Source organism: Perissodus microlepis, chromosome 19 (genome assembly GCF_051167445.1).
Source record: "Perissodus microlepis isolate ML-2025 ecotype Zambia chromosome 19, ASM5116744v1, whole genome shotgun sequence".
Lineage (NCBI taxonomy): Eukaryota > Metazoa > Chordata > Actinopteri > Cichliformes > Cichlidae > Perissodus > Perissodus microlepis.
Window position 1 is genome coordinate 9,803,130 of NC_140479.1, and position 23,495 is coordinate 9,826,624.

The 23,495-nt window shown below is 43.5% G+C and overlaps 1 protein-coding gene across 1 annotated transcript; it reads left to right on the top strand.

Annotated features, from left to right (window-relative positions):
• The first annotated feature begins 1,775 nt into the window (after positions 1-1,775).
• clic4 (CLIC family member 4) lies at positions 1,776-20,425 on the top strand. Its single transcript, XM_084914776.1, has 6 exons — positions 1,776-2,120; positions 13,349-13,458; positions 16,515-16,640; positions 16,968-17,074; positions 17,847-18,028; positions 18,668-20,425. The coding sequence occupies exons 1-6, from the start codon at positions 2,052-2,054 to the stop codon at positions 18,830-18,832; spliced, it is 759 nt and encodes a 252-aa protein (XP_084770902.1). The 5' UTR covers positions 1,776-2,051; the 3' UTR covers positions 18,833-20,425.
• The last annotated feature ends 3,070 nt before the right edge of the window (positions 20,426-23,495 follow it).

Consider the following 23,495-nt stretch of genomic DNA (forward strand, 5'->3'; position numbering starts at 1 on the left):
GCTTTGAAAGACCAAAGCTGAACACCACTTAAAAACAAAAAAACAAGTCTGGCTCTTTGGAAGCTAAATTTAAGGAAGTTTGGGGTGGTTCCAAACATTTGCACAGTAGTAGGTGTAGACTTCAGTGCAGATGCAGGAGACACCTCCCTCAGAACGTGTATTTCCCCCCAGGCAGATTTACCTAAAGAAAAAAGTACTATACCATTACTCAGCAAAGCAACAATTTCTCTGACTGGGTGGATCTCTAACTGCCTGAAATATGATTGTGAATTATGAGCTTCTACCACCACTGACATTTTGTGGTAAATGTCATTATCGCCACCACACACATACAGTGTTGTGATCTCAGCAGCACGTCTCCTCCTCATGATGGCTTCCATATGCTGCAGGTTCATGACGATGAAAAACACTAAAAGGAAAAAGAGGGAGGTCCTTTTGTAAAAATAAGAAAATCTGTGAAAAAAGTAAAGTTCATGATGGAAGGGGCTTGTGGAACAACCCAAAGTAACAGTTTTCTGCATAATTTTATCAGTCTCTCACATTGTTATGGAGGAATTTTACTCTACTCTTCTTAACATTGCTTCAGTTCATTGAGGTTTGCAATCACCACAGCATTTTAGTGAGGTCAGAACTTTGACTGGGCCCTAATTCTTTTCATTCCAATGTGTTTAAGCTTTAACTTTCAGACAGATGGCCTCATATCTGACTCTAGAATACTTTGGTACACAGAGGAGTTTGTTTTCAACTCAGAGACTCCGAGGTGCCCCGATCCTGTGGCTGTAAAACAAGTGCAAATCATCACCTTTTCACTCTTTTTTTAGAGAGAGAAGTTCATACTTTTTTACTATTTTTCTAATTTTACTGTCATGATTTTTTACATTTAACATGCTAACTGAGGCCTGAAGAGTCTGAGATGTAGTGCTTCCGTAATGTCTCTCAGTACTACACTGTAGCATTATGTTAACACATGCATGAATGTGTCAGACCAGCAGGCTGCAAAAACTTCTGCTCTTTTGCAGATGATCAGTTAACCAAGTAGATTTGATTACCTGACTTCCACTTACCCTCCTAATTCTACAGTGAGGTTTTTTTCATAGGACTGCAGAATTTTGTGACTCTAGGTTCTGCTTGATTTTTTAAAAATATCATTAAGATTAAGTCCAAGGTGATGTTTTTCCTCACCCAGAACTCTGATAACTCAACATCAGTGAAGAGTCCTTTATTGAACGACCTGTTCATAAAAGCAGTTTCTGTGTAGAAAAACTGCTTCTCGAGTCAGCAGCAGAACTTTGAATTTGACTGATTTCTCTAAAACTTAATGCCTTCTTTCAAGCAACAATGCCTGCAGCTTACAATAAAACAGAATAGACCCAAATATTTAAATAAGATAAAAAGTAAGCTGAAATTTAAAATAAAGGAAAAATTATTAAATTATTTTATTATTATATATTTTTTTAAAAAGGAAAATATTTAAAAATTTAAAAAATGTATTTAAATGTATATTTACAATAAAGGAAATATATACATATATATACATATATACATATATATATATAGATAGATATATAGATAGATAGATAGATAGATATAACTATTATTTCAACTGACTTACTGAATGTTAAAAACAAAAAAAACAATGATACTACTTTTTTATGGTGCCTGTGCCACCCCTATGAAAGTCCTGGAAACGCCCCTGCTTTTTACTGGGATCCTTAGCGACCGGACTCCCTCCACCTCCAACCCTCCCCGCTGATGACGTCACGCTTTAAATATTCCCGTAGCTTCTTCACGCCGTCCTCGTCACCATCACCACCCACCCAGCAGATAGATCCTGTGACGGGTCAGCCGTACGTGCGTAGCCTGGAAACGTTTCTGTTGTCTGGAAGGCGCCGCTGCTCTGGTCCGCTTTGCTGTGCAGAACCTGGAGGGAAGAAAAAGGCGTCTTCGGGATTGAGTGCGCAAAAAAGGGGGGAGGCGGATAAGAGCTAAGTCGGGCGTGGTAGCGGGGAAAACTCATCTTTGTGAGGAGAAACTTCAGAGCAGCAGCCACCATGTCGCTGTCGGTCCCGCAGAACGGAGTGAAGGCGGATAGTGAGCCCGTTATCGAGCTGTTTGTGAAGGTAAGACCGCAGGATAAGTTTTTCTCTTTCTCTCGCTCTCACTTGGCTGAACCCACATCTGCGCATTGTGCTCTCACGCGCTTTATTTGTGCCTCAAAAGCGAGTAATGTTAGAGATTTGCACAAATAGTGTCTCCACGCAGGACGGCTGTATGGAGGCGTGTGTTTGAGAGGCTCGGAGCTACGTGTTCATTTACATCCATAAACCTCTTTGCCATTGTGGCCATGTGGAGCCTGCAGTGTCACCAGCAGGGCGGATACGGCCATCTCCCACCTCTCCACCCCTCAGCGTGGGTGAAGATCAGCCTGCCGTGCTGAAAACTGGGCGCTAATTCTGCAACAAAAGCCCGGCAGCTGTGCTTCATAAGAGTCCACCCGACAGTGGGATACATGCTGCAGCTGCATTTTCGTGTTTGGGGCACTAAGTGGTAGATGGTATGAGAACTGACCCTGGTTCAGCTTTAAATGAGAGTGCAGGGTGTTTGATGTTTGCTTCACCAAAGCAACAAAGAGCCTGAAGGACAAACTGCTTCACCAGTTTTCCAGCTTTGTTTCACACACAAAAGAAAGTGTGTGGCAGACAATGCTGTTGGTGCATTTTCATTAAAATTGTTTAAAGCGGGCAGTTGGGTAGCTTAATGGATGATCTCCTGCTCAGTGGAGACCCTGGTGGAGGTGGTGGCGGTGGATGCCTGTTTTTTGTTTTCTTTCTTTGAGCCTGATGCTTCCCAGAGCGGGAAAATGGCACCAGGAAGAATAGAGGGAGAAGCACACTGGGACTGAAGGGGGCTGGGGTAGTGGGAGGAGGCTGTGGGGTAGTGAATTAGGTGGTGGAGTTTATGGGTGTTGGTACGTTAGGGTGTCACTGACCAAAACGGCAGGCTCATAACAGTAACAGTGGATGATTGCGGCTTTGAAAACACTGATACATGTTACATATGAGAGCAATTACCCTCAATAAGCCCAATTTATAAAGGGATCCCTATCTAGGAGAACCACCTCCTTAGAATAGAATAGAATAGAATCGCCTTTATTGTCATTGTACAGAGTACAACGAAATTGGAGTGCCACTCCCTTGGTGCAAGTTTCAATAATAAATACAAATGTAAAATATAAAAAGTACAAAAAAAAAACAATCGTATTACTCAAACAATAGTAAAACATTAGATCATATCAGTTGGATGCAGTACAAACCCCGCCTCCGTCCTGTTTGTGGTGTTTTTGTAGACTCTGAGTTGAAAGAGGAGGTCTCCTCAGCGTAAAACTACAGGAACAAACCGTCAAGTGCTGCTTCTACTACTGCATTTCACTGCCTACAGGAGAGGTTACATCATCCCGAGGCCTGGAAGGTTTGCACTTGTGGCCGGCTCTTCCCTCCCAACCCCTCCCTTTCTAGCCCGCGCAGCCAGAAGTTTCTTCATTGTGTATCTTCTGGACACGTCTGCGTGGAAGTGTGCTAGCGTTTCCCTTCACTCCCTCTCACATGGCTCCGTGTTGCATGTACCAGAGTTTGACTTGTACACATCTATTATTCATGCAGCCGTTTTCACTGTGTTGCATTAAACACAGCCATGGGAGACAATGGCTGGCATGCCGGTTGCCATAGGCACATTGCTGTTAGCTGGGCCTCTGGGAACAGCTGATAACAAAGTGTGTGTGTGTGTGTGTGTGTGCTCTCCACACACAGCTGTCAGATCTGTTAGGCCTCTGCCACATATCAAAGCTGACTAATTATGCTTCCATAATATCAGTTGCCACAGTGTCCATGTCTATAGATTGAGAGGCGTCGACACTGTTTACTCATTAAAAGTAGCTGGCTCACCCAGTTCAGAGACTGTTCGATTATCTTGCAGCTTTTTACCACCAGTGTTTATAGCAACAGTTGTCAAACTGCTATGGGAACGCTTGCAGTGGGCTCATCGAGGGTGGGGAGGTGAGGCTCGTATTGTCTCTGTTTATTGCTCTGTCACATCAGCACAATGTGATGACTTTGTAAGTGGGAGGATCGACCCTTGACCTCATCACAGCGCAGCAGGTTAGATATTGTTTTTGATCATGAGAAGCTGTTGGGCTGTGGCGGGTGACTTCCTAGCATCCACCCAACACATTAGAATACTAAATGAGATGTCGTAATTAAATGGGAGAGTAAAGCCCGTATCTATCTTTTGTTTTTGTATTATTTATTTGAAATTGTTCCTCTTAATCACGACATCATCCAGACTTGGGAGCACATTAGACTGCTTTGACCTAAGCACAGAGCATTGCAGATCAGTGTTTTGTGGTAAGTCGTGGATGTCTGCTACCACAGTGTCAAAATATGTCAAACAGGAATGTATGAACCTCTTTGAAGCTCCCCACTGCAGGCATCAGCTTTGGTAACCATGTCCAGTTTCTTTTGATGTTTTAGGTAATGGTGCTGTCTCCTGTCGGCCCCCTTTCCATGGTCACGCCAACTGTTGGGCTTTTCTGTGAATAAAACCAACCTCTGCTTAAATGTGATTGGTCAGTCGAGCTCGGGCTACAAATGTAACCTGAAAGATTCACACTTGCAACCTCTGAATCCTCACATTTAACACAATTATTCTGCTCTTCAACGGTTCTCACATCATTTCCTCACCAACTTCATCTCCTTCTCTGACGATCAGCTCTCCCGCCCTGATGGCGTTCAGCTCCAACCCTTCTGCTGGTTTTGGGGGCTATCACGGTAGAAGGCGACTCTCCTCTAACCTTCCAAATTCAACCTTCAGCCTCACTTCTCCATCAAGTCTTCTCATTGTCCAGAGGAGAAGTTTAAAAAACACAACATTTAAGATCATAAGAGCAGCACGAGAAGCACTCCAGAGACTCTAAGGAGCTTAGAAAGAAAAGTGTCTGGACTTCTTTAAGTTGCTTGAAGATGTTTCACAGACACACTCGACACAGAGAAACTCTTAACTTATTTCCTCTCCGTACCAAGCCAAAGGCACAAGAGTGATGCAACCAAGGGTTAGCCCACAGACCAGTTGTTTGATTAAACAGCCACATTTCCAAAAAGTGGAGGAAGCTTCCAGGTCTCAGGTTTGTTTCACCTGCATTTTACTTAATGGTCACAAATGAGCAGGAGCAATACCTTGTTGTGCCTACTCTACCTGCCAGCATTGTAGTTATAATCCTATATTCTGTTTATGGTTATTCCACATGTTTTTGGTACTGCCACCTGGTGACAGGATGCAGCAACAACATGTAAATGCCAGCATGCAAAGCTGTGCATAAGATGGGAGCACAGCCATGCTGGTTCTTTACATTCTTCATTGTTGGTTTTGTGTTCATAACTTGCACTGAAATTATTCTGTATGTTTTATTCAATTTTCCTTACGAATATTCTCTGAATTAATTCGGGACATGCATGCAAATGAGTCATTCTGCACCAGCATATGATCATGGGTGGATGACAGTGAGTGGAATATAGATGAGCCAAAGGAAACAAACAGCCTTTATCTCCACTCGCATTTGTGCGTCTGCTGGCTGAGACTGTGCCAGGGTCACACGACTGGTCGCAAAGCCTTATGCTGCTTCCAGCTCTCAGGCCAGCAGAGGTTGGAAACATGTTCAAGAAGTGCTTTTAGGTCTGGGTGGCAGACTGTTTACAATGCCATGGGAGCCGTGGAGATGAAGGCCTACAAAGCCCAGAAAGGCGCTCACAGCTATGCAGCGCTTCTGTGCGGTCAAGGAGGCTAAAACGTTGTTAGCTCGGTCTGTAAAAGAGAACAATGACAGCTCGGGTTTAACTTCATCTTAACACGCTACACTCTGAGCTGTTTGCAGGCTTTGCCAAGATCGGCTCATCATGTTGTGCAATCAGTTGGAGCATGTGACGGTCAGATGCATGGCTTATATACTGCGGCTCGTAACAATGCACTGCTCACCCAAAAGGTGTAACCGTTAAAATGTCGGTAGTTTGAAAGGTTTAGTATCACTACCCTTAGCAGCGAGGTTCCATTTATTGTTTGTTTCTTTTCAGCATAAAATAAACCGTTCCTTTGTCCCTCGGGTGGTATTCTAGGGAGCTAAGTGCTGTTTCTTTATAGGAAAATCAATAGAGCGCTTTATTTTTTGTGAGTAACGCTGCAGTCAGCATCTTGAGTTAGAGGACAGAGATTAATGGCTTGTTAGTGGTGTGGAGCTTGCTGAGCTTGTGCTGTGCGTCCTCGTTTCTGCACCATGGACTTGCTTTTGCAGCACCTGGCCTGTCACAACTTCTTCTTTGTAACTGTCTGGTTGACTGACTCTCTGGCCACTGGCCTAATCGATCTGGCAGTGTGTTATTACACCAATCTGAACTGGGGCTTTGGAACCACTCAGAAGTTAATTTATGTTCTTGCCAGTGGAATATAACATGTACTTAAGCAACACGGCCCTAGTTGTACCTAAATAAATGGCTCTTATGTAAATGATGTTCAAATTTAAAAGCTTGAGTCATCTCATTGAGGGGCGGAAGAGCTGGTCTCATTTCTGTGCTGTTCAGTCAGGAAGCCGACGGCTAATAACGCATTTTTCAATGACAGGAAATGAGGTCAGTCCAGAGCAGCACGGATTGGAGAACTTAAGGAATGGATCCAATCACTGAGTCATGTGTTATACTATTATTGTTAAGGCTGTACCTGCCGCAGCCTCTGGCTGTAGCTCCTCTATTACCTTTATTTTCTGTGTGTGTGTGTGTGTGTGTGTGTGTGTGTGTGTGTGTGTGTGTGTGTGTGTGTGTGTGTGTACCCTTAAACTACATGCACTACATCAGTACTGACTGTAATCCCAATCATTTGATGAAGGTGCATGCTTATTGCTGACTTGATGCTTTGCTTGTGGCAAACATTTATATATGTGGAAATGCAAAGTCAGGCTTGTCCATGAGTGTTTTGCATGTTAGATTTTTATGATGGTGTAAAACAAAAACTGTCGATCATGCACCAGACAGGCACTGAAATGCAGCTCGCCGGTGGGTCAGAGTGAATCCTGATGATGTGGCTGGTGTTTGTGTAGCCACGGTCTGGGCTTCTGCTGCCATATGTGTATCTGGCATGTGTGGTAATGGCACACTAAGGATGTGCTGATGCCAAAGAGTGCTTCATAGCTGTCTAGACGGGGCTTTTGTCCTGAAGAAATCACTACAGGGTTCAGGGTTGCTTTGATTACAACACTGTGCAGGCAGACTTCAAGTTTACTGTTAAAGGCTTTTTCAGGAACCAGTTTTGTGTCATTTCAAAGGAAAGTGTGAGGAGAAACGGGCAGGAACAACGCAAACATTTGGCTTTTGTGTTTGTGAGTAAGAGTGCGTCTCCCTTTTATGGTCAGTGAAGTGTTTGCAGAGGTGGGGTCGGGGCCAACCTGAGTATGCAGCTTATTGTTTGTATTAGACACTTGAAAAAACAGAGCGAGGAGTCATTTGGTTCATGCTCGTCTCCCACATTTACTGTCTGCTCTGCCTTCATTTTGGATTTGCATTACTCATCACTTCCACTCACCCTGGGCCTGGAGAAACCTGACCTGGCTGCTGCTTATCTCCTCTGGTTATTGAGTAAACTTACATCATTGCCACAGCAAGAGTAGGCCTCTTTTAGACGTCAGCTTTCCACTGAATCTGACTGTGAACAGTAGGCCTGTGTCTCAGTGGAAGTCTTAAGTTTTCCCCTGAGTGAGTCACAGCCACAGAGAGGATGTTGCGATGTTTCCATGTCCCAGCTGAATCCGACCCCTCTTCACACTCGGGCACCCACCCTGTCTCAGGGTGGAGTGATTCAACCAAGAGGCCAAATCTGACTGGCTGATTTGGTCAGTCTGCCAGGAACCCTTTTAAGTACCTAAAACTTACTTCACATGTTGAATTATTGCTCATCTTCATTTCTTACTTTTTCTGATTTTCATCAAACAGCTGCTGAATTCAGATTGATTTATTTGGGCAGACTTGACAGGCTGCTTGGTATTAACATAAAATGCTGGCATTTAACTGTTTTTTTTTGTTATCCATAATCTACTTTATGTTTTTATATCTTCTTTATGATCAGCTTGGTCTATAAAATGTCTCAGAAGTCCAAACACTGGATAGTTTATGTGTGTAAAAGTTTTTAAAACAGATTTTTATTTTATTCTTAAATAAAACTTGATAAAAATTAATTAGATCCTTTCCGAATAAAATAAGAACATTATTGTTTTTATTCCTTTTGGCGTCTTATTCATAGACGTCAGCTTATGAATAAGACGGTGACATATACAGAGTCAGTTCATGTACAACTAGGAAAGTTTCTTGAGAAAATGTCACAGCAGAACTTCTGTATTTTCAGTTATTTTACATTGTTAAATATTAAAGTTGGCTGTAGTTCTGACAGTGTGTGTCATGAATTCCAGCCTGACTCTGTTTAGCTTAATCATTCAATGCCAGCATAAGCTGACAAACCACGAGGGGAGAACAGCGGGCAGTTTTTGGGTCTAGCTTCTTTTAATCCTACCTTGGCCTATATGTGTGTGTCCAGCAAACAGGGAGAGGCACTGCCGTGACGCTAGCAGGGCTGCCCACCCTCAAACGGACATTCCTGCAGTGTGTCGAAGCAGCCGAGCTCCAGAGCTCGCTACTTCGTCAGTTCCTTATTCGGTCAAGTGTGGCTTGAACTCGCTGAGCAGCCCAACCTATTTAGAATGTGAAGTGTGGGGAGGGGAAGGCGAGGGCCGCCACGTTACTAAAATTAGGCGGTGAGCAGAGATTGGGAGGACTGGGCCCAGCATGAACAGGATCATTGTCCTCAGCTGCTCACTGTAGAAGCTGTGATATCACACCGCTGCTCTAGAAAAGGAATGTCTGTCTTAGATAATGATGAGAGCCTTTCTGTGAGTGAGAGAGAAAGGTGTTGTTGCACATTGAGCAACTCTTTTATGTGCCAGGTTGTAAAATGTTATTGGACTGCAGTGGATAAAAGGATATCTTGCGTCCCAGTTAAAAGTACAGCCATCTTTAAGAGCTCAGATGGCAATGAAACGTTCAGGAATCCTTGTCATCACTGCTGAGATCTGTTGGACACTAACAGGTTCCTGACTGGCTTAGTGATCTAAATAGGAGATGACACACAACAGGCGATGGATGGATGAAGTTGAACGTTGTCTCTACGGATACTGCGTGTGACTTTAGATGATTTGAAACCATTAATCAGATTCTTAAGTAAACAAAATGCATTTTAAACGTTTGAGTGGATTTTTGTGGATAAAACTGCACACAGACTCGACTTTGTTATGTTATAGTTTCAGGTGTGCAGGTCTGCTAGAGTAAGAGGCTTCGTGGAGATCTTTAAATGCCTTCTAATTTTTAATTTTATTTATTTTTTTGTGATCATGAGGGTATGGCGATTGTTGGGATTAAAAACCGTATTTACAAGAGGAGGATACTACACTGCACAGCTATGCACTTCATGTAGATTTCAAAGAGGTCTCAACTGAGTGTTATCCCCACTTTAAGGTGGATGAAAGCCTCACAACCCAGCGTGGTTCTGCAGTGCTTTGATGTTGGAAATGAAGGATGTTGAAAAGTAATTTCCACCTTACTTGATTCGATCTCCTGGGGTGCAGCCCAGGCTAGTGAGGGGTGGCTGTGTAGCATCTGAGAGCCAACCGTGAGCTGGCGTTGTACAATAATACATAAAGAAACATGACACTTTGCTAATATCCCCGCCGGCGCCTGGCAAGGGAAGTAATGTTGAACCATCCAATAGGAAAAAACGTCGATGAGGAAGTGATGAGCGGTGTGACCTCAGCTCGTTGAAGACGAGTTGGCTGCTTGTCATGGCCCTTCCAGTGTCTCCAAGGAAGTCCTGGCCTACTCCTGCTGGTAATTGGCTGACATGAGAAGGTCATCAGCTGATGCAGCTCACCTGGGCTTTCCAGGCTATAAAAGATGACTTGCTCTCTTTGATTTAACAGAAACTAGTGTGCACTCCCTCCATGTCACACACTAGGAGCCAGTTTGTGCCGGTTGTCCTGGGTACCGCTGCCTGCATTCCTCTGTGTGTTTTGTTCTAAATATCGGTTTGGTCAACTTGCTGTGCCTTGGAATTCTTTTGCTGGCAAGGAAAACTTGAGCTTGTGGGAGTGGCTGGTAGAAAGGACCACTTTGTGTGTTGTCGTCTTCTGTTACTTTGACTTGTGTTTTGGCTTGGTTGTTACATCACTGGCTCCACGAAGAAAGGGAAAGGGGAAGTGATAAGAGGTATGTGTTTGCCCACCCAGACCCACCCTCAATGTACTCATCGATGCGTCACACTGTCCTGAACTCCTAGATAACATCCAAGATTAAACATGACTCACACCCTTCATCAAGCAGCTGTGTGTGCTGGGATTAAATAAACAAGCATCTGCTGACTTACCATCCACTGAGCCTAAAATAAAGCTGGAGAGCCTGTTGGCAGCAGTCAGCTGTTGCTGCTGTGGGCCAGACGTTATTGCAGCAGATTTGCATTTGTGTGAATCTGTGTACTATTTGTAAAATGTGCTTCTTTCCAAACTCGTGGGCTTTGCCTTCTAAAGATTTTCTCCCCTAACTCTAGAGTTTTATTGCCTTTTTTTTTGCCTGCTAGCTGATGACGTACCCAGCGATCTACAAACAGAAAGTGCTTTGTGTTGAAGCCCTTTCCTGAATGTCACACCTTAATATAGGCCTTCTGGAAAGTGTCAGTTGGGCCCATAGGCTCCATATTAGAAGAAAAAAAACGAAATCTAAGGTTTTCTGATCCTTCTGGATTTATTTCGGCTATTTTAAAAGCAGAAGTGCTTAAAATGTCAATCAAAAGCCGTTCTTACAGTTCATTTAGTGCCTGGCAGCTTCCCGAGGAGCGCGTCGGAAATGCAGCTCCGCCAGCATCACTGTTTAAACTAAACAAAGCGCCATCTTCGGCGGGAGGAACAGGACATTTCTGGAATAGTTTCTCCCTCCTCTCCGAATGCCCAACCCCCCTCTGACTCCACAGAGGGGCCCAGGATAAGGGGTAAGGAATAAAGAGGGAAGAGGAGGAGGAGGAAGAAACAAGAGGGCCAAAAAGCACACTGAAGCTTACTATCTTTCCTCTTCGTCACGCTTTAAGCATCCGTTACCACTTGTTCTCCCTCCTGTTGGTTAGCACCACATGATCACCAGTTTCCTTCTGGTTTCCTGTAATCTCTCTCTCGGTGTCTGCAGCCTGCTCTGCTGCAGAGTCCAGAGAGTAGGATTCTGAATGCCCAGAACCTGAAATCGCACTGAGACAGGAAGAAAAAATGAAATGTCTTCCTCAGCTGCTGTGGCCTCCTGTCTCACCACTTGACCTGCAGAACTCTGATGAACTCTCCTTGAAAGCGGTTCACTGAGTGGACGTGCAGTAACGTCTTTACAAATGACATTCAACAGTGTATTTGTATTTTATCACCACCAAAAGAGAGCCGGCTGCAGACCGCTCACCTGTGCATTGTAATCCTTTTCACAATGCATGCATTGCTTTCCATGTCATACGTTCTGGCCATTGCCATGGGAACAGTTGCTGTGCTGCATTACCACCCTTGATGCAGACCTGAATGCTTCTCTGTAGGTGTAGCGCTGTGGGGAAAATGGAGTAATCATCCCCTTGATGTCTTTCTGATCCCCTTAGGTTCAGCTAATGCTAGTCCAGCACCTCAGGGCTAAAGCCTTATTTTGGAATTGAATTGTGTAATGTGAAAAGGGGACTTTCATTTGTGAAACAATGGCAGTGATCTAATCCAAGCTTTTCAGAAATTGAATTCAGAGAGGGAGAGGACAGTGGCAGTACAATGGGAGCCAGCAGGCAGATCAAACAGAGCCGTCTCACTGGGCGTCACACAGAGGACAACAGCAGCCAGCCTGTCCGCAGCAAGGAGCTGCTGCACTGACTGAACCCTCCACAACAAAGTGCCCTATTGACGACCTGCATATCTGACATTAACAAATATATATTTGTAAAGTTAAAAATCATTTGAATCTTATGTTTATTCAGCACTCTTTTGCAAATCGGTGGTATTTATGTGTGATTTGTATATCTTTTGCATTACTTGGTATAGCAGATGTGCAGGTGGAAAAAGGCTGAAAAGGACGAAAGAAGCAAAGCTGAAGGGAATGAGCAGCGAGTGACGTCACACGAGGCAGACAACAAAAAATAAATGACATTCAGCTTATTCAGAGGCTCTGCTACAGTCATCCACTGAATGAATGAGTGAATTCCAGAGTGCCAGGGTTTCAGTGACCTTCATGTATGTCCTTGTTAACAGAATAGCTTGGCAGGGTTGGTCACCACAGAGCACACGAGCTGGATGATGGAGGTTGTTGTGTGTCTGCTTTTGTGAATATTGAAGAGGAAGTACAAAGAAAATGCCATTTTTCTCAATGCATGTTTTTAAGCAGGATTTCTTTATGACACCGCGTAAAACTCTTAATCACATGAAACGCTTACTCTGCCTTCTGATGTGGAGTCCAGATGATATTTGTGCCCATGTGGTGTAAAACTAATAAAACAGCCTGCTGTGTGTGTTTGTGCGCAGATTCATTTGCTGCATTATTCCATAGTTTTACAGTACTTAAGCTGAACTGCTATTGATTTGTTTGTTTTTTGAAACAGATTAAATTTAATATCCAAATAGCGTCTTTACCGCGCTCCTTCCCATCGCTAAACGATGAGTGTGCGTCATTCATTTGGAGCGCACGCCACTTCCATTGATCTCGTTCCCCCCACAACTCGGCCTTGTTTTTGTGCAGTCTGGCTAAGAAGGAAGCACAAGGCTATCTGAGCCTTAATCACTCTACAAGTTTCCTGTTGCTCTTAGGCTGTGGTTCTCCAAATGGAAGGGGGAAGTGTGCAGACGCCTTTAAAGGCAAGTGAGTCTGTTCGTCAGTCTTTCCCTCCTGCTCGAGTCTGAAAGAGTCATTGTGTGAAACGGGCCCCTGTGGGTGAGCGCAACAAAGCGCCCAGGTTGTGCAGTACAGCTGAAATCTCTATCAAGGTTATCAGGACCTGTTTGTGTTTTGGACTAAACAGTAAGCAAAGTGCTGTCGGTCATGGGAGCCAGTCATAGGTGCTTTTAGATCTTTGTCTGCTAGATTGGGTTGTATGACAGTGGTAATTAAATGTGAGATGCTTCCACCCATCTTTTGTGTACTCAGTTCTCAGGACTGGTACCTGGAATATGTTTCTGGTGGTTAATCCTGCTCCTCTGTCTGTGTGTTTGTTGAAGGCAGGAAGTGATGGCGAGAGCATTGGGAACTGCCCCTTCTCCCAGAGACTCTTCATGATTCTGTGGCTGAAAGGAGTCGTCTTCAACGTCACTACTGTGGATCTAAAGAGGTGAGCGCTGCTCTCTTTCCTCTATAATCATCTGTTCCATCACTTTTCCTTCTTTGTTAGCCTACTGGAGCGTTCCTGGGCGTTTCCCAGTGTACTGCTTTGATCCAGCCCCACCTCTGACACACTCTCTGCTTCCCCACTGCTTATTTGGTTTTCCCATGACCCCTTCCCAGGCCAGGGAAAATTGGGGGAAAACTAAACATTCAGACTCTGGAGAGGTTATTTTAAGATTCTTGACTCTGCTCACTTCCTGCCTAGAATTTGTTGGGCAACTGTCCCTTTTTTTTTTTTTTTTTTTTTTTTTTTAAAAACCACTGGGATCAGTGATCCTCTGCAATTTTTTGTTTTTCCTTGCCAGCTGCAAGCCAACACACTTTCATATGTGGATTCCAGTGCTAGGAGCTCCAAACAGACTGCGTTTCTGTCTGTATGATTCATCTAAATACTCCCTAAATGTTTATCCACTTGTTAGGCCTGATTATTTTGAGCTGTATCCACCAGTCAGATGGACGCCTGGTTTCTGCAGTCTCTCTTTGTGTCTTTAGATTTTTAAGATTACCGACACTGGTTTCCAGTGTCGTTCATCCTTTGTAGCAACAGCAGAGATGCATTTGATAAAAGTGTTTCTTTTGTTTTGTTTTTTTAAACCGCTCACAGGAGGAAAGTGAGAGCCATTTGACTAGTGGCTTAATTTTCACACATGCCTTGACGTTCAGGATGAGTGCATGGGTTTGGGTATTTTGCATATATTTTTTTGCATATATTTTCCTCCTGGGTAGAAAGTCTCTGTGTGAGGCAGCGAATAACCTCCACTGCTTTTGCTGTAGCTGGCCAAAGGCCATATTTGCTGCAGGTAGCAGCCAGTTAATCAAATGCATTTGAGTAACTGATCATCAGGAAGTGTGAGCACTGCTATAAAAGCTGAATTCTGTCAGTTTGCTGGTCTGGACCAGTGTTAACAGGATGTCAAGAAGGAACAACATCAGTAATCTCAGAGAAGCAACTGCTGCTGCTCATCAGTCTGTGAAAGAATGTGCCCATCATTCTGCAGTGAGAGAGATTATTCACAAGTCGCAAACATTCAACAGCTGTGAATCCTCACAGCAGTGGGTGTCCCAGCATACTGACCCCGTCAGACCGTGCAGTGCTGAGGGGAAAAGTGCAAGAAGTGCAGGAAAACTGCAAAAAAAATCCCACGAGCTGCAGCTTGGACTTCCTGACTTGGTGTCAGTATGCATGTGTTAAAAGTTAGGAAAAACTGCAAAGTGTGGCCTCTTTGGAAGGGTTGTTGGGAGTAGGGCAGGGCAATTTGGCCAAAAATATTTATCACGATATATATTTGAAAATTTGCAATAACGATTTAACTGAAGCAAAACAAAATACGTTACAACTTTGGTGGATTTTTGCACTAACAATGTATTTTCACTTAAACAAGCAGCTGTTTTTCATGTGCATTAAAGCTATATACAAATGTAACAGTGCAAATGCAAATTCCTTGCTGACAGTTTAACCAAAAGGCATTTCCAGTGGAAACTGGCCGACATATCCTCAGCATAACCATGTATAATATCCACAAAACTTAAGAGGTTATACACACACAATACGGTAATATTATGTTGAAGCACAGTACGTATCACTCCGCCAGGCTCCTGCCTACGGTAGCCGTAATGCTCCGACAATCCATCAAGCGGTGCGGCTTCGTAGCTCAGCAAAGTCGTACTAAAACATTTTTGAGCGCCGTGTACATAAAATCGGTTCGGTAATAACGACGGCCCGCTTGCATGCTCTACCAAAAATAGTGCTTTGTTGTGTATCTTACGAACGAAAGCTAAACCAGCTCCACATCACTGAAGTTGCAGCATTTTTACAAACCAACTCTGGTTCTTCTGTTTCATTCAACGATCCGCTTTCGCCCTTCTCATTTTCCGTTGCCGCCATACTTTTTCCGCCGTGTGCACTGCGCATGCGTGTTTTACCCATATTCTATCGCGATATTTCATTTTCTTATCGTTGCTTTACATTATACCGATATTACCGTGAACAGTATGATATGGCCCAGCCCTAGTTGGGAGAAAGCCTCCTCTCTCGGTTTGGGTTTGCGAAGCTGCATCTGAACAAAGCAGAAGACTGATTCTGTAAGTTACTGCACGGTGTGGTGTACTTGTTCTCACACACTTTCTGCGGTTCGTCTGGTTTTTGTTGAATAGATAACAACACAGCATGACGTGCCATGTGTTTTTTTCTCATTTTAAAACCTGCAAAGAACCTGATTATTTTATTTATTTTAACTGAAAGTGGGACTAGTTTCATGGCTGTACTACAGATTCTGGTGTAATTTTGGGTCAACAGTAAAATGGCAACCAAGTCAAATATGGTGTTTTATATCTTCTTGTTGTCTTTCAAGGCTCTCCTGTTTTTCTGTGATTCGAGGCAGTTCCTTCCTCACTCCTCGGTGATAATCGGTGGGCATGTCACTTCCCCCTGACATGCCAAAGAGTTGAAGTAATTTCCCCTTTTTTCTGCCCTTAAATGGTTTGTCCCAAAGCTCGCCATCATTATGGGCATGGACTCAAAACACCTGCACTGTTGGATGAATGATGTTGATGGTATTATTAATATCAGTCACAGTGTTTAGACTGTCCCCACAAACCCATCAGCAGCTGAGTCACTGCTGTTTTGTTGTTTTTATACTGAAGACTCATTCAGCACATGCTCATTGCTGTTTGTGTGTCAGCCTCATCTGCCTGCCAGAGACATCTGGCACCAAATGTGCTGGTTTGAAGGCCACAGAGAAAAAAGGGGACACAAACAGACTCGCAGCACAGCGGCTCCAGCTGGAGGAGGAGGAGGTTGTAGAGGTCTGAAAAAACATGCAGCAGAAACGCAGCCCTTTAAATATTTGAACTTAAAGTAATTACACAGTATATTATACACACAGTATTAAGTCAAATCTCTGGTTCCTTTTGTGGGGATAAAAGCAAATTTTACATGAAACAAGCTCCTGGATTGGTTCTGCCTTCATCTGCCCACTGACATTTCTCCACTCCGTGTCCCAGGAAGCCTGCAGACCTCCAGAACCTGGCCCCCGGCACACACCCGCCCTTCATCACCTTCAACGGCGAGGTCAAAACTGACGTCAACAAGATCGAGGAGTTTCTTGAGGATGTTCTCTCCCCGCCCAAGTGAGTGCTTTCTGTTTCAAACTCCTGCGATGACTGCTTGCCACACCTAGACACCAAACACCCCCCACTTATGATTAACTGCACCGTGAGCAGTTAATTACAGAGCCTTTTGTTGATCGTAAATGACGATTAAATAAAGTTTTGCGGTATTTATTTTATTGTCAACACATTTTATGAGCCTTCCACTTATAGTGTTGGTGTCTGTCAGTAGTAAATGGGGCTTTTATTGAGCTGTTCTTTGCACATTTTTATTTTCTAATGATGTCTGCACAGAGAAAATGTAAAATAACAGCAGCATACGTGGCTTCATATGTGTTTATTTTGCAGGTACATCAAGCTTGGTGCAAGACATCCAGAGTCAAACACCGCTGGCATGGACATCTTTGCCAAGTTTTCTGCATACATCAAGAACTCCAAACCAGATGGGAACGAGGGTAAGTCTTTACGCGCATGCACGGTGCAGGACTTCAGTGTGTAGTGTGCTTTACTGGTTGCTAGGTGACACTGGATTGGTGGATTATAGCCTGACTCGGGAACACAGCGCTTTTGTTCTGCTGCCTCCTCCTGTCCTTTCGCTCCCGGTCTCACCTGGAACTTTCTAGAAAAGTGCACAGCCGTGATCCAGAGAGCGAACTGGTGCTCATAACCTCACCCTCGTTCCAGATTTATGTAGCCCACAGTCTGTAAACGACTATCAGAAATGTCATATATTATTGGAATAATGTGAAGGAAAAGTAGTCTATTGCCTTTGAAATCCCGTTGTGTCCTTCTTTGGGGGGGAAATGTGGGAGTATGATGTTTTGGAATGTAAAAAAACAGACTTATCATATCATGTTTTAGTTGGCTGATCTCCACTCTGGGAAAATATCAAACCACAGTGAGCTGGATGTGAAAGCCAAGGCTATGTCAACAGAGTTAGAGAGTGAATGTCATGGTTCAGTGATAAGTTACGGGTTAGATCTACTGTCAAACCACTACACCTAGTATGTGTTCATTCATGACATACTTTCTATTTGTGGAATGAATTGTTTGGTATCTGTAGATGGGTGGAGTATGAGGACAAACTATCACCTGTGCATTCCTTTTGAGATGGCATTTGAACTTATAAAAGCGCTCTCATATTTATAAAGTGCTCTCTGTGTGCGTCTCTTGATGAAATGCTGCCACCGTGTGGTTGCTCTGCGGTAACCGTCTCCTTCTTTGCAGCTCTAGAGCGCGGGCTGCTGAAGACCCTGCAGAAGCTGGACGAGTATCTTCGCTCGCCGCTGCCCGATGAGATCGATCACAACAGCATAGAAGACGTCAAAGTTTCTAACCGCAAGTTCTTGGATGGGGACGAAATGACCCTGGCTGACTGTAACCTGCTGCCCAAACTGCATATAGTTAAGGTGAGTCGTGAAACACACCTGCAGGCGTTGTCATTTAACCACTAAATCAGATGGGTTTTTTTTAAGAAGAGAGCGTACAAGCTGTACTTGAGGAAACTCTCGCCTCATGCTGCACCTGCAAGGGGGGGACTGGCTTCAATTACTGGAATAAATGAAAATGGTTCTCGTGTAATTCTCAGGCTAATAATCTGAATACAGGAGAACACCTGCGTGCATGCTCGGGCTGGTCGGATAGAAACGGCTTGTTGTTCGGAACTGAAGCTTTTCAGTCACCAGCAATGAGGCTGCTGTTCATGCTTTTGGAAATAAACTTAAAGGTCCTAATATATCTCTACAGGGCAGTTAATTTTCTTAGTTTGTGATCATTTTAGAAATTAATTTTCAAGAAAATACTAAAAGCATTTTCGCACAGCCCAAGGTTATATATTAAAATGCTTTAGCAAATATTGGCGCATCATCAGAAGTTGTGCCGTTGCCACTCTATACTTTTTACTTTTCACTGCTCTGCTTCAAAAATTACCCAGCTACCCCGGCTCCCTTGGTAAATCTTAACAGTTAACCTTTAACGTGTCATATTTGTGGAGTTTTTGGAACTTGTGCATCAACACTGTGATTGAATGACTCACGTCATTCTTTCAGGTGGTGACTAAGAAGTACAGAGGCTTCGAAATCCCCAAAGAGATGACGGGCATCTGGAAGTACCTGAACAACGCCTACACACGCGAAGAGTTCACCAACACCTGCCCCAGCGACAACGAGATCGAGATCGCCTACGCAGACGTAGCCAAGAGGCTGGTCAAATGAGCTCCTCCGTCGCGACCGCCTCCTTCCATCCCCTCACCACCTCTCTATACTCCCCTGCACCTCCCCATCCTCGGCACCGGGACTGATGTGCTCATTCACCATAAAGGAAAAAACAACAACTTTGGACTTCTTTTCCTTCTCTCCTCATCTAGAGTGAACTCCATGCATGAACCCTTGGTCATTCATTTCTTTTTTTTCTTCCGGTCATTATGAAGGTCTGTTTAGTTGAATCACCCTCGCTCATGTTTGTCCCCTTTTAATTGCTTTTTGTTTTTCATTTGCCAATGAATGTTGTGAGGCGATGGAGAAGCAGCCAGGCGTGTTGATGCTGGGAGTCGAGCGCGCTCCCTGATAAGTGACCTTCAAGCTGACCTTTCCTCCGTATGCAGGGGGAAAGGCCACACGCTGGTATTTCACTGTCGTCTGTTTAAATTTCACTGTCGTCCGTTTCTTGGATTTCTGAAGACTAAGAAGCTTTTTTTTCTTTCCCCTCATCTTTGTTTATGTAAACAGTGTTGACGCTTCAGTGTTTTTTGGCTCAAGTATTTGACAGGTTAAAATAGAAGCTAATCCAAACCTAAGTGGTCGACATATCAACTGAGAGATGCTTTATTTTAATGTTGAGCTGTTTAAAATAAATAAGAATATTTGTAACTGCAGGTAAATCTACCTGGCAACCATGCTCTGATTTCCTCACTGCCCTAAGTGGGCACAAGTCTTGTAGCTCGGTAGAACTGTAGGAAATTTCCCGTACTGCTTGCAGAAGTAACAGCAGGAAACCTGTATGTAGCTTATTATTGCCTTTGAAAGCGGCTGTTTTAATCAGTAGAGTTTCTTCTCATATCGAACACATCGTGCTTACTGTAGCCATAGTTTGGATTATACGTTATGAACCAAAAATGGGGGGGGGGGGGGCACATTATTCTGGTCTCACTGTGGATGACAAATGAAGAAACCACACGCTCACCGTCTCCTGCTTCATAACACACAGGTTGAAGGACACTAATGTTGGGTTGAGCACCACGAAAAGCACCTCTAAAGATATTTATGACTAAAAAAGAAGACTAGAGGAGAGTAGCAATGAAGGAACAGCTGTGCAGATTTCTGTCATCAGTCCGTATGTAGATCGATCTCCGAGGTAGCGAATGTAGTAGCTCCAAAAAGTGCTTTAGTGTGGATAAAGCAAAACCTGTTTTTGTTTTCTCCCATTTGCCATGTTTTTTTTTTTCCTTTCATGAATTTGTTATAAAACAAATCTGATGGAAAGGGAATTGTAAATATTTGTTTTCATTGCTCAGATTGTAAATTTAAAGCATTTCATCTAAACCTTTGAGGAAACGTGGGCCTTTTTCTTGCCTGCTTGGATTTGAACACTAGAGAAAGCATCTCCTCTTTGCCTTACTCGTTTCTCTCTGCAGATGTTTCGCAGGAAGGATTTTTGTTTTACGATATCATTTCATGACAACGTGAGTGTGGCGTTGTACCAAGAAAATATCCAAGCTATGTCATTGTTTTTGGGGTTTTTTTTGTTTGTTTGTTGTTTTTTTTTTTTTTTAACAATATTGACTGAATTAAATAAACTTCTTATTGGCACTCGGGGCTTGTGTGTTTGTTTAAACCATCAGTGTTTCAGTTACATTTCACAGCCCAAAGCAACATCCCATACCAAATGAAACTAGCTAAATTCACTTAAACGTTATATTGTAACATAACGACAGTCTAAATCCGTCAGTGTGAAGATCTGCTATGGTGATAAAAGTGGAGAGGGAGAGCCCTCTTTTAACAGGAAGATGAATTTGAAAAGTGTAGTTAAAGCCCTAACGTCACTCTAGATGTGCTGGAATGAAAAAGAGGACAAGATGTGTGTGAAAAGCCTGACAGGGACTAGAAAGAGAGAGCAGATTTCTCCTGCATTGGCTTCAGTTCATCGGCTCCCTGTTAAATCCAGAATTCAAAATCCTGCTCCTCACATACAAGGTCTTAAATAATCAGGCCCATGTTATCTTAATGACCTTGTAGTACCATATCACCCTATTAGAGCACTTCGCTCTCACACTGCAGGCTTACTTGTTGTTCCTAGAGTATTTAAAAGTAGAATGGGAGGCAGAGCCTTCAGTTTTCAGGCCCCTCTTCTGTGGAACCAGCTTCCAGTTTGGATTCGGGAGACAAACTATCTCTACTTTTAAGATTAGGCTTAAAACTTTCCTTTTTACTAAAGCATATAGTTAGGGCTGGACCAGGTGACCCTGAATCCTCCCTTAGTTATGCTGCAATAGACGTAGGCTGCCGGGGGATTCCCATGATGCATTGAGTTTTTCCTTTCCAGTCACCTTTCTCACTCACTATGTATTAATAGACCTCTCTGCATTGAATCATATCTGTTATTAACCTCTGTCTCTCTTCCACAGCATGTCTTTTATCCTGTCTTCCTTCTCTCCCCCCAACCAATCACAGCAGATGGCCCCGCCCCTCCCTCAGCCTGGTTCTGCTGGAGGTTTCTTCCTGTTAAAAGGGAGTTTTTGCTTCCCACTGTCGCCAAAGTGCTGCTCATAGGGGGTCGTATGATTGTTGGGTTTTTCTCTGTATGTATTATTGTAGGGTCTACCTTACAATATAAAGCGCCTTGAAGATTTGGCGCTCTATAAATAAAATTTAATGTGTTTAACAAAAGATGAAAAACCTATGCAGGTCTACTATTCCTTAAAGCAATTAAAAACAAGCTCCAAAGAAATGAAATACAGATGGAAATATGTTGTAAAGCTGTAAAGCGGTCAATGAGTTCTTATACTCGGGGTCACACTGATGAGAGCGGCTCTGTTGGAAACGGTGCCATTTAAGAAAAGGGAGGAGGGAAAGATGGAGGCGGCTGACTTAGTGATGTTAAGATTTGTGTTGGAAATGTAAATATGGACAGGATTAGGAATGATTATATCAGAGGGGAAAAACTAAGAGAGGTGATATTGAGTTGCTCTGGATAAGTGTGGAGGAGTCATTATTGGTATGCTGAAGACGGAGCTGCTAGGGAAAAAGAAAAGAAGTCCAAAGTGGGGTATATGGGTGTCATGACAGAGGATATGGAGATGATTGGTGTGACAGTGGAAGATGCAGAGAACTGGGAGAGATGGAAAATGATACTGCTGTGGCGATGACCTCCAACAGGAGCAGCTGAGAGAAAAGGGGAAACTAGGATATAGTATTTTTGATATTAGATCTCAGGTTGAGCGGTTTGGAGGCTAAGATGGAAAGACAAGGCTGAGATGGCTTGGACATGTGCAGAAGAGAGAAAGTGGATACACCGGACAAGGGGAAAACTGCAGAGAAGATCCGTGAATGCAGTGAGGGAGGACATGCAGAGGGTTGGGGTGACAGAAAAGGATGCTGGGATAGGGTGAGATGGAGGGAGATCCACTGTGGCGACCTCTAAAGGGAGCAACCCAAAGTAGAAGAGGTCTAACTTGGTGCTTTTTACTAGCTTTATTATGTAAGGTCCTTGGCACTCTCACCTTTGGTCTGACCTGTCTGATGTTGGACTATGATAAAGAATATTGAATACACTACAAACATTGTGGTCCAGCTTCTTCTCTACATTGAAAACAAGCTTTCTCGCAGCCAACGAACAGCTTACCCTGGAACAAAACACACACCTTCTAATGAGTATCGGCACCACAGTTTATCCAGGTGCACAGCATCAGGATCCTGATTTCACATTAGCAGCTATGATTTATGTTATTATTTATCTTTTCCTGGTGTGACGAATGTCTCTCTGCGTGTTGCTGTGATGTGAGAATAAAGTTTCACTGCAATAAAAGTAGACATGTAGCAGTTATGGAACCATTTATAGCCTTCTGTGAATAAGGCCTGAACGGGAATTTGAGGTATCGCATTTAGTTTTATTTTCCGCTTACTTGTGTTTAACAAAAACAGATGTGTGCCTCTGCCAGAGAGGAAATCCACATCTGAATGACTGGAACCAGTAGCACAAAAACATCCCAAGCATCCCACAGAGGTACGGGTCAGCCTGACATTTTTAACTCTTAAAAATGAAATCAAATTAAGTTCAGCAGGAATTTGTTTTCGGCACGATAATAAAAATATCTATTTGGCTTTCTTGCTTTACCTTCGAATATGTTGCTGTGAGTCTACAGGATTTGGAGATCTGATACACAGATTTACAGGAATCCTTGCACCAAAACATGTTTGTTTCCAGCTCTGTTCTTCTGCAAGGAATGTGTCATGTGGGTGTCCGCCCACTGTGGCTTCCACCTCCCCCCCGAAAGACACCCATTTGCAGTAAACTTGGTGATGTTTTCAGCCAATTCCCTACTGTTCCTACGCATAAACAAGCCCATTCTGAAGGGCTGATTGCAGCCAAACTTTCGCAAGAGAAGAAAAAAAAAAGGTGTAGGGGCGTAAAATTTTTGGATGCCCTCCAGCTCATTAAAGTGTCATGTTTCAGCCTCAGAGATTCATGGACCGCCTGCTCACTGGTGAGAACTGAGACACGGACTCCACTTGTAATTCACAGGCAGGAAATCCACCCAGATGCAAAGAGACAGATGTGTGTGTGTCCATGTGTGTTTTGGTGTGTGAGGTAAGAACCAACACAACAAGGCTGGCTATCGTTCAGACCACACAATCATTACAAGCACAGCGAGTGTATTAG

Coding starts and splice junctions, on each gene's coding strand:
- clic4 (XM_084914776.1), top strand. CDS start 2,052: ATGTCGCTGTCGGTCCCGCAGAACGGAGTGAAGGCGGATAGTGAGCCC. Junction 16,641..16,967: donor GATGTTCTCTCCCCGCCCAA/GTGAGTGCTTTC, acceptor TTTATTTTGCAG/GTACATCAAGCTTGGTGCAA. Junction 17,075..17,846: donor CAAACCAGATGGGAACGAGG/GTAAGTCTTTAC, acceptor CCTTCTTTGCAG/CTCTAGAGCGCGGGCTGCTG.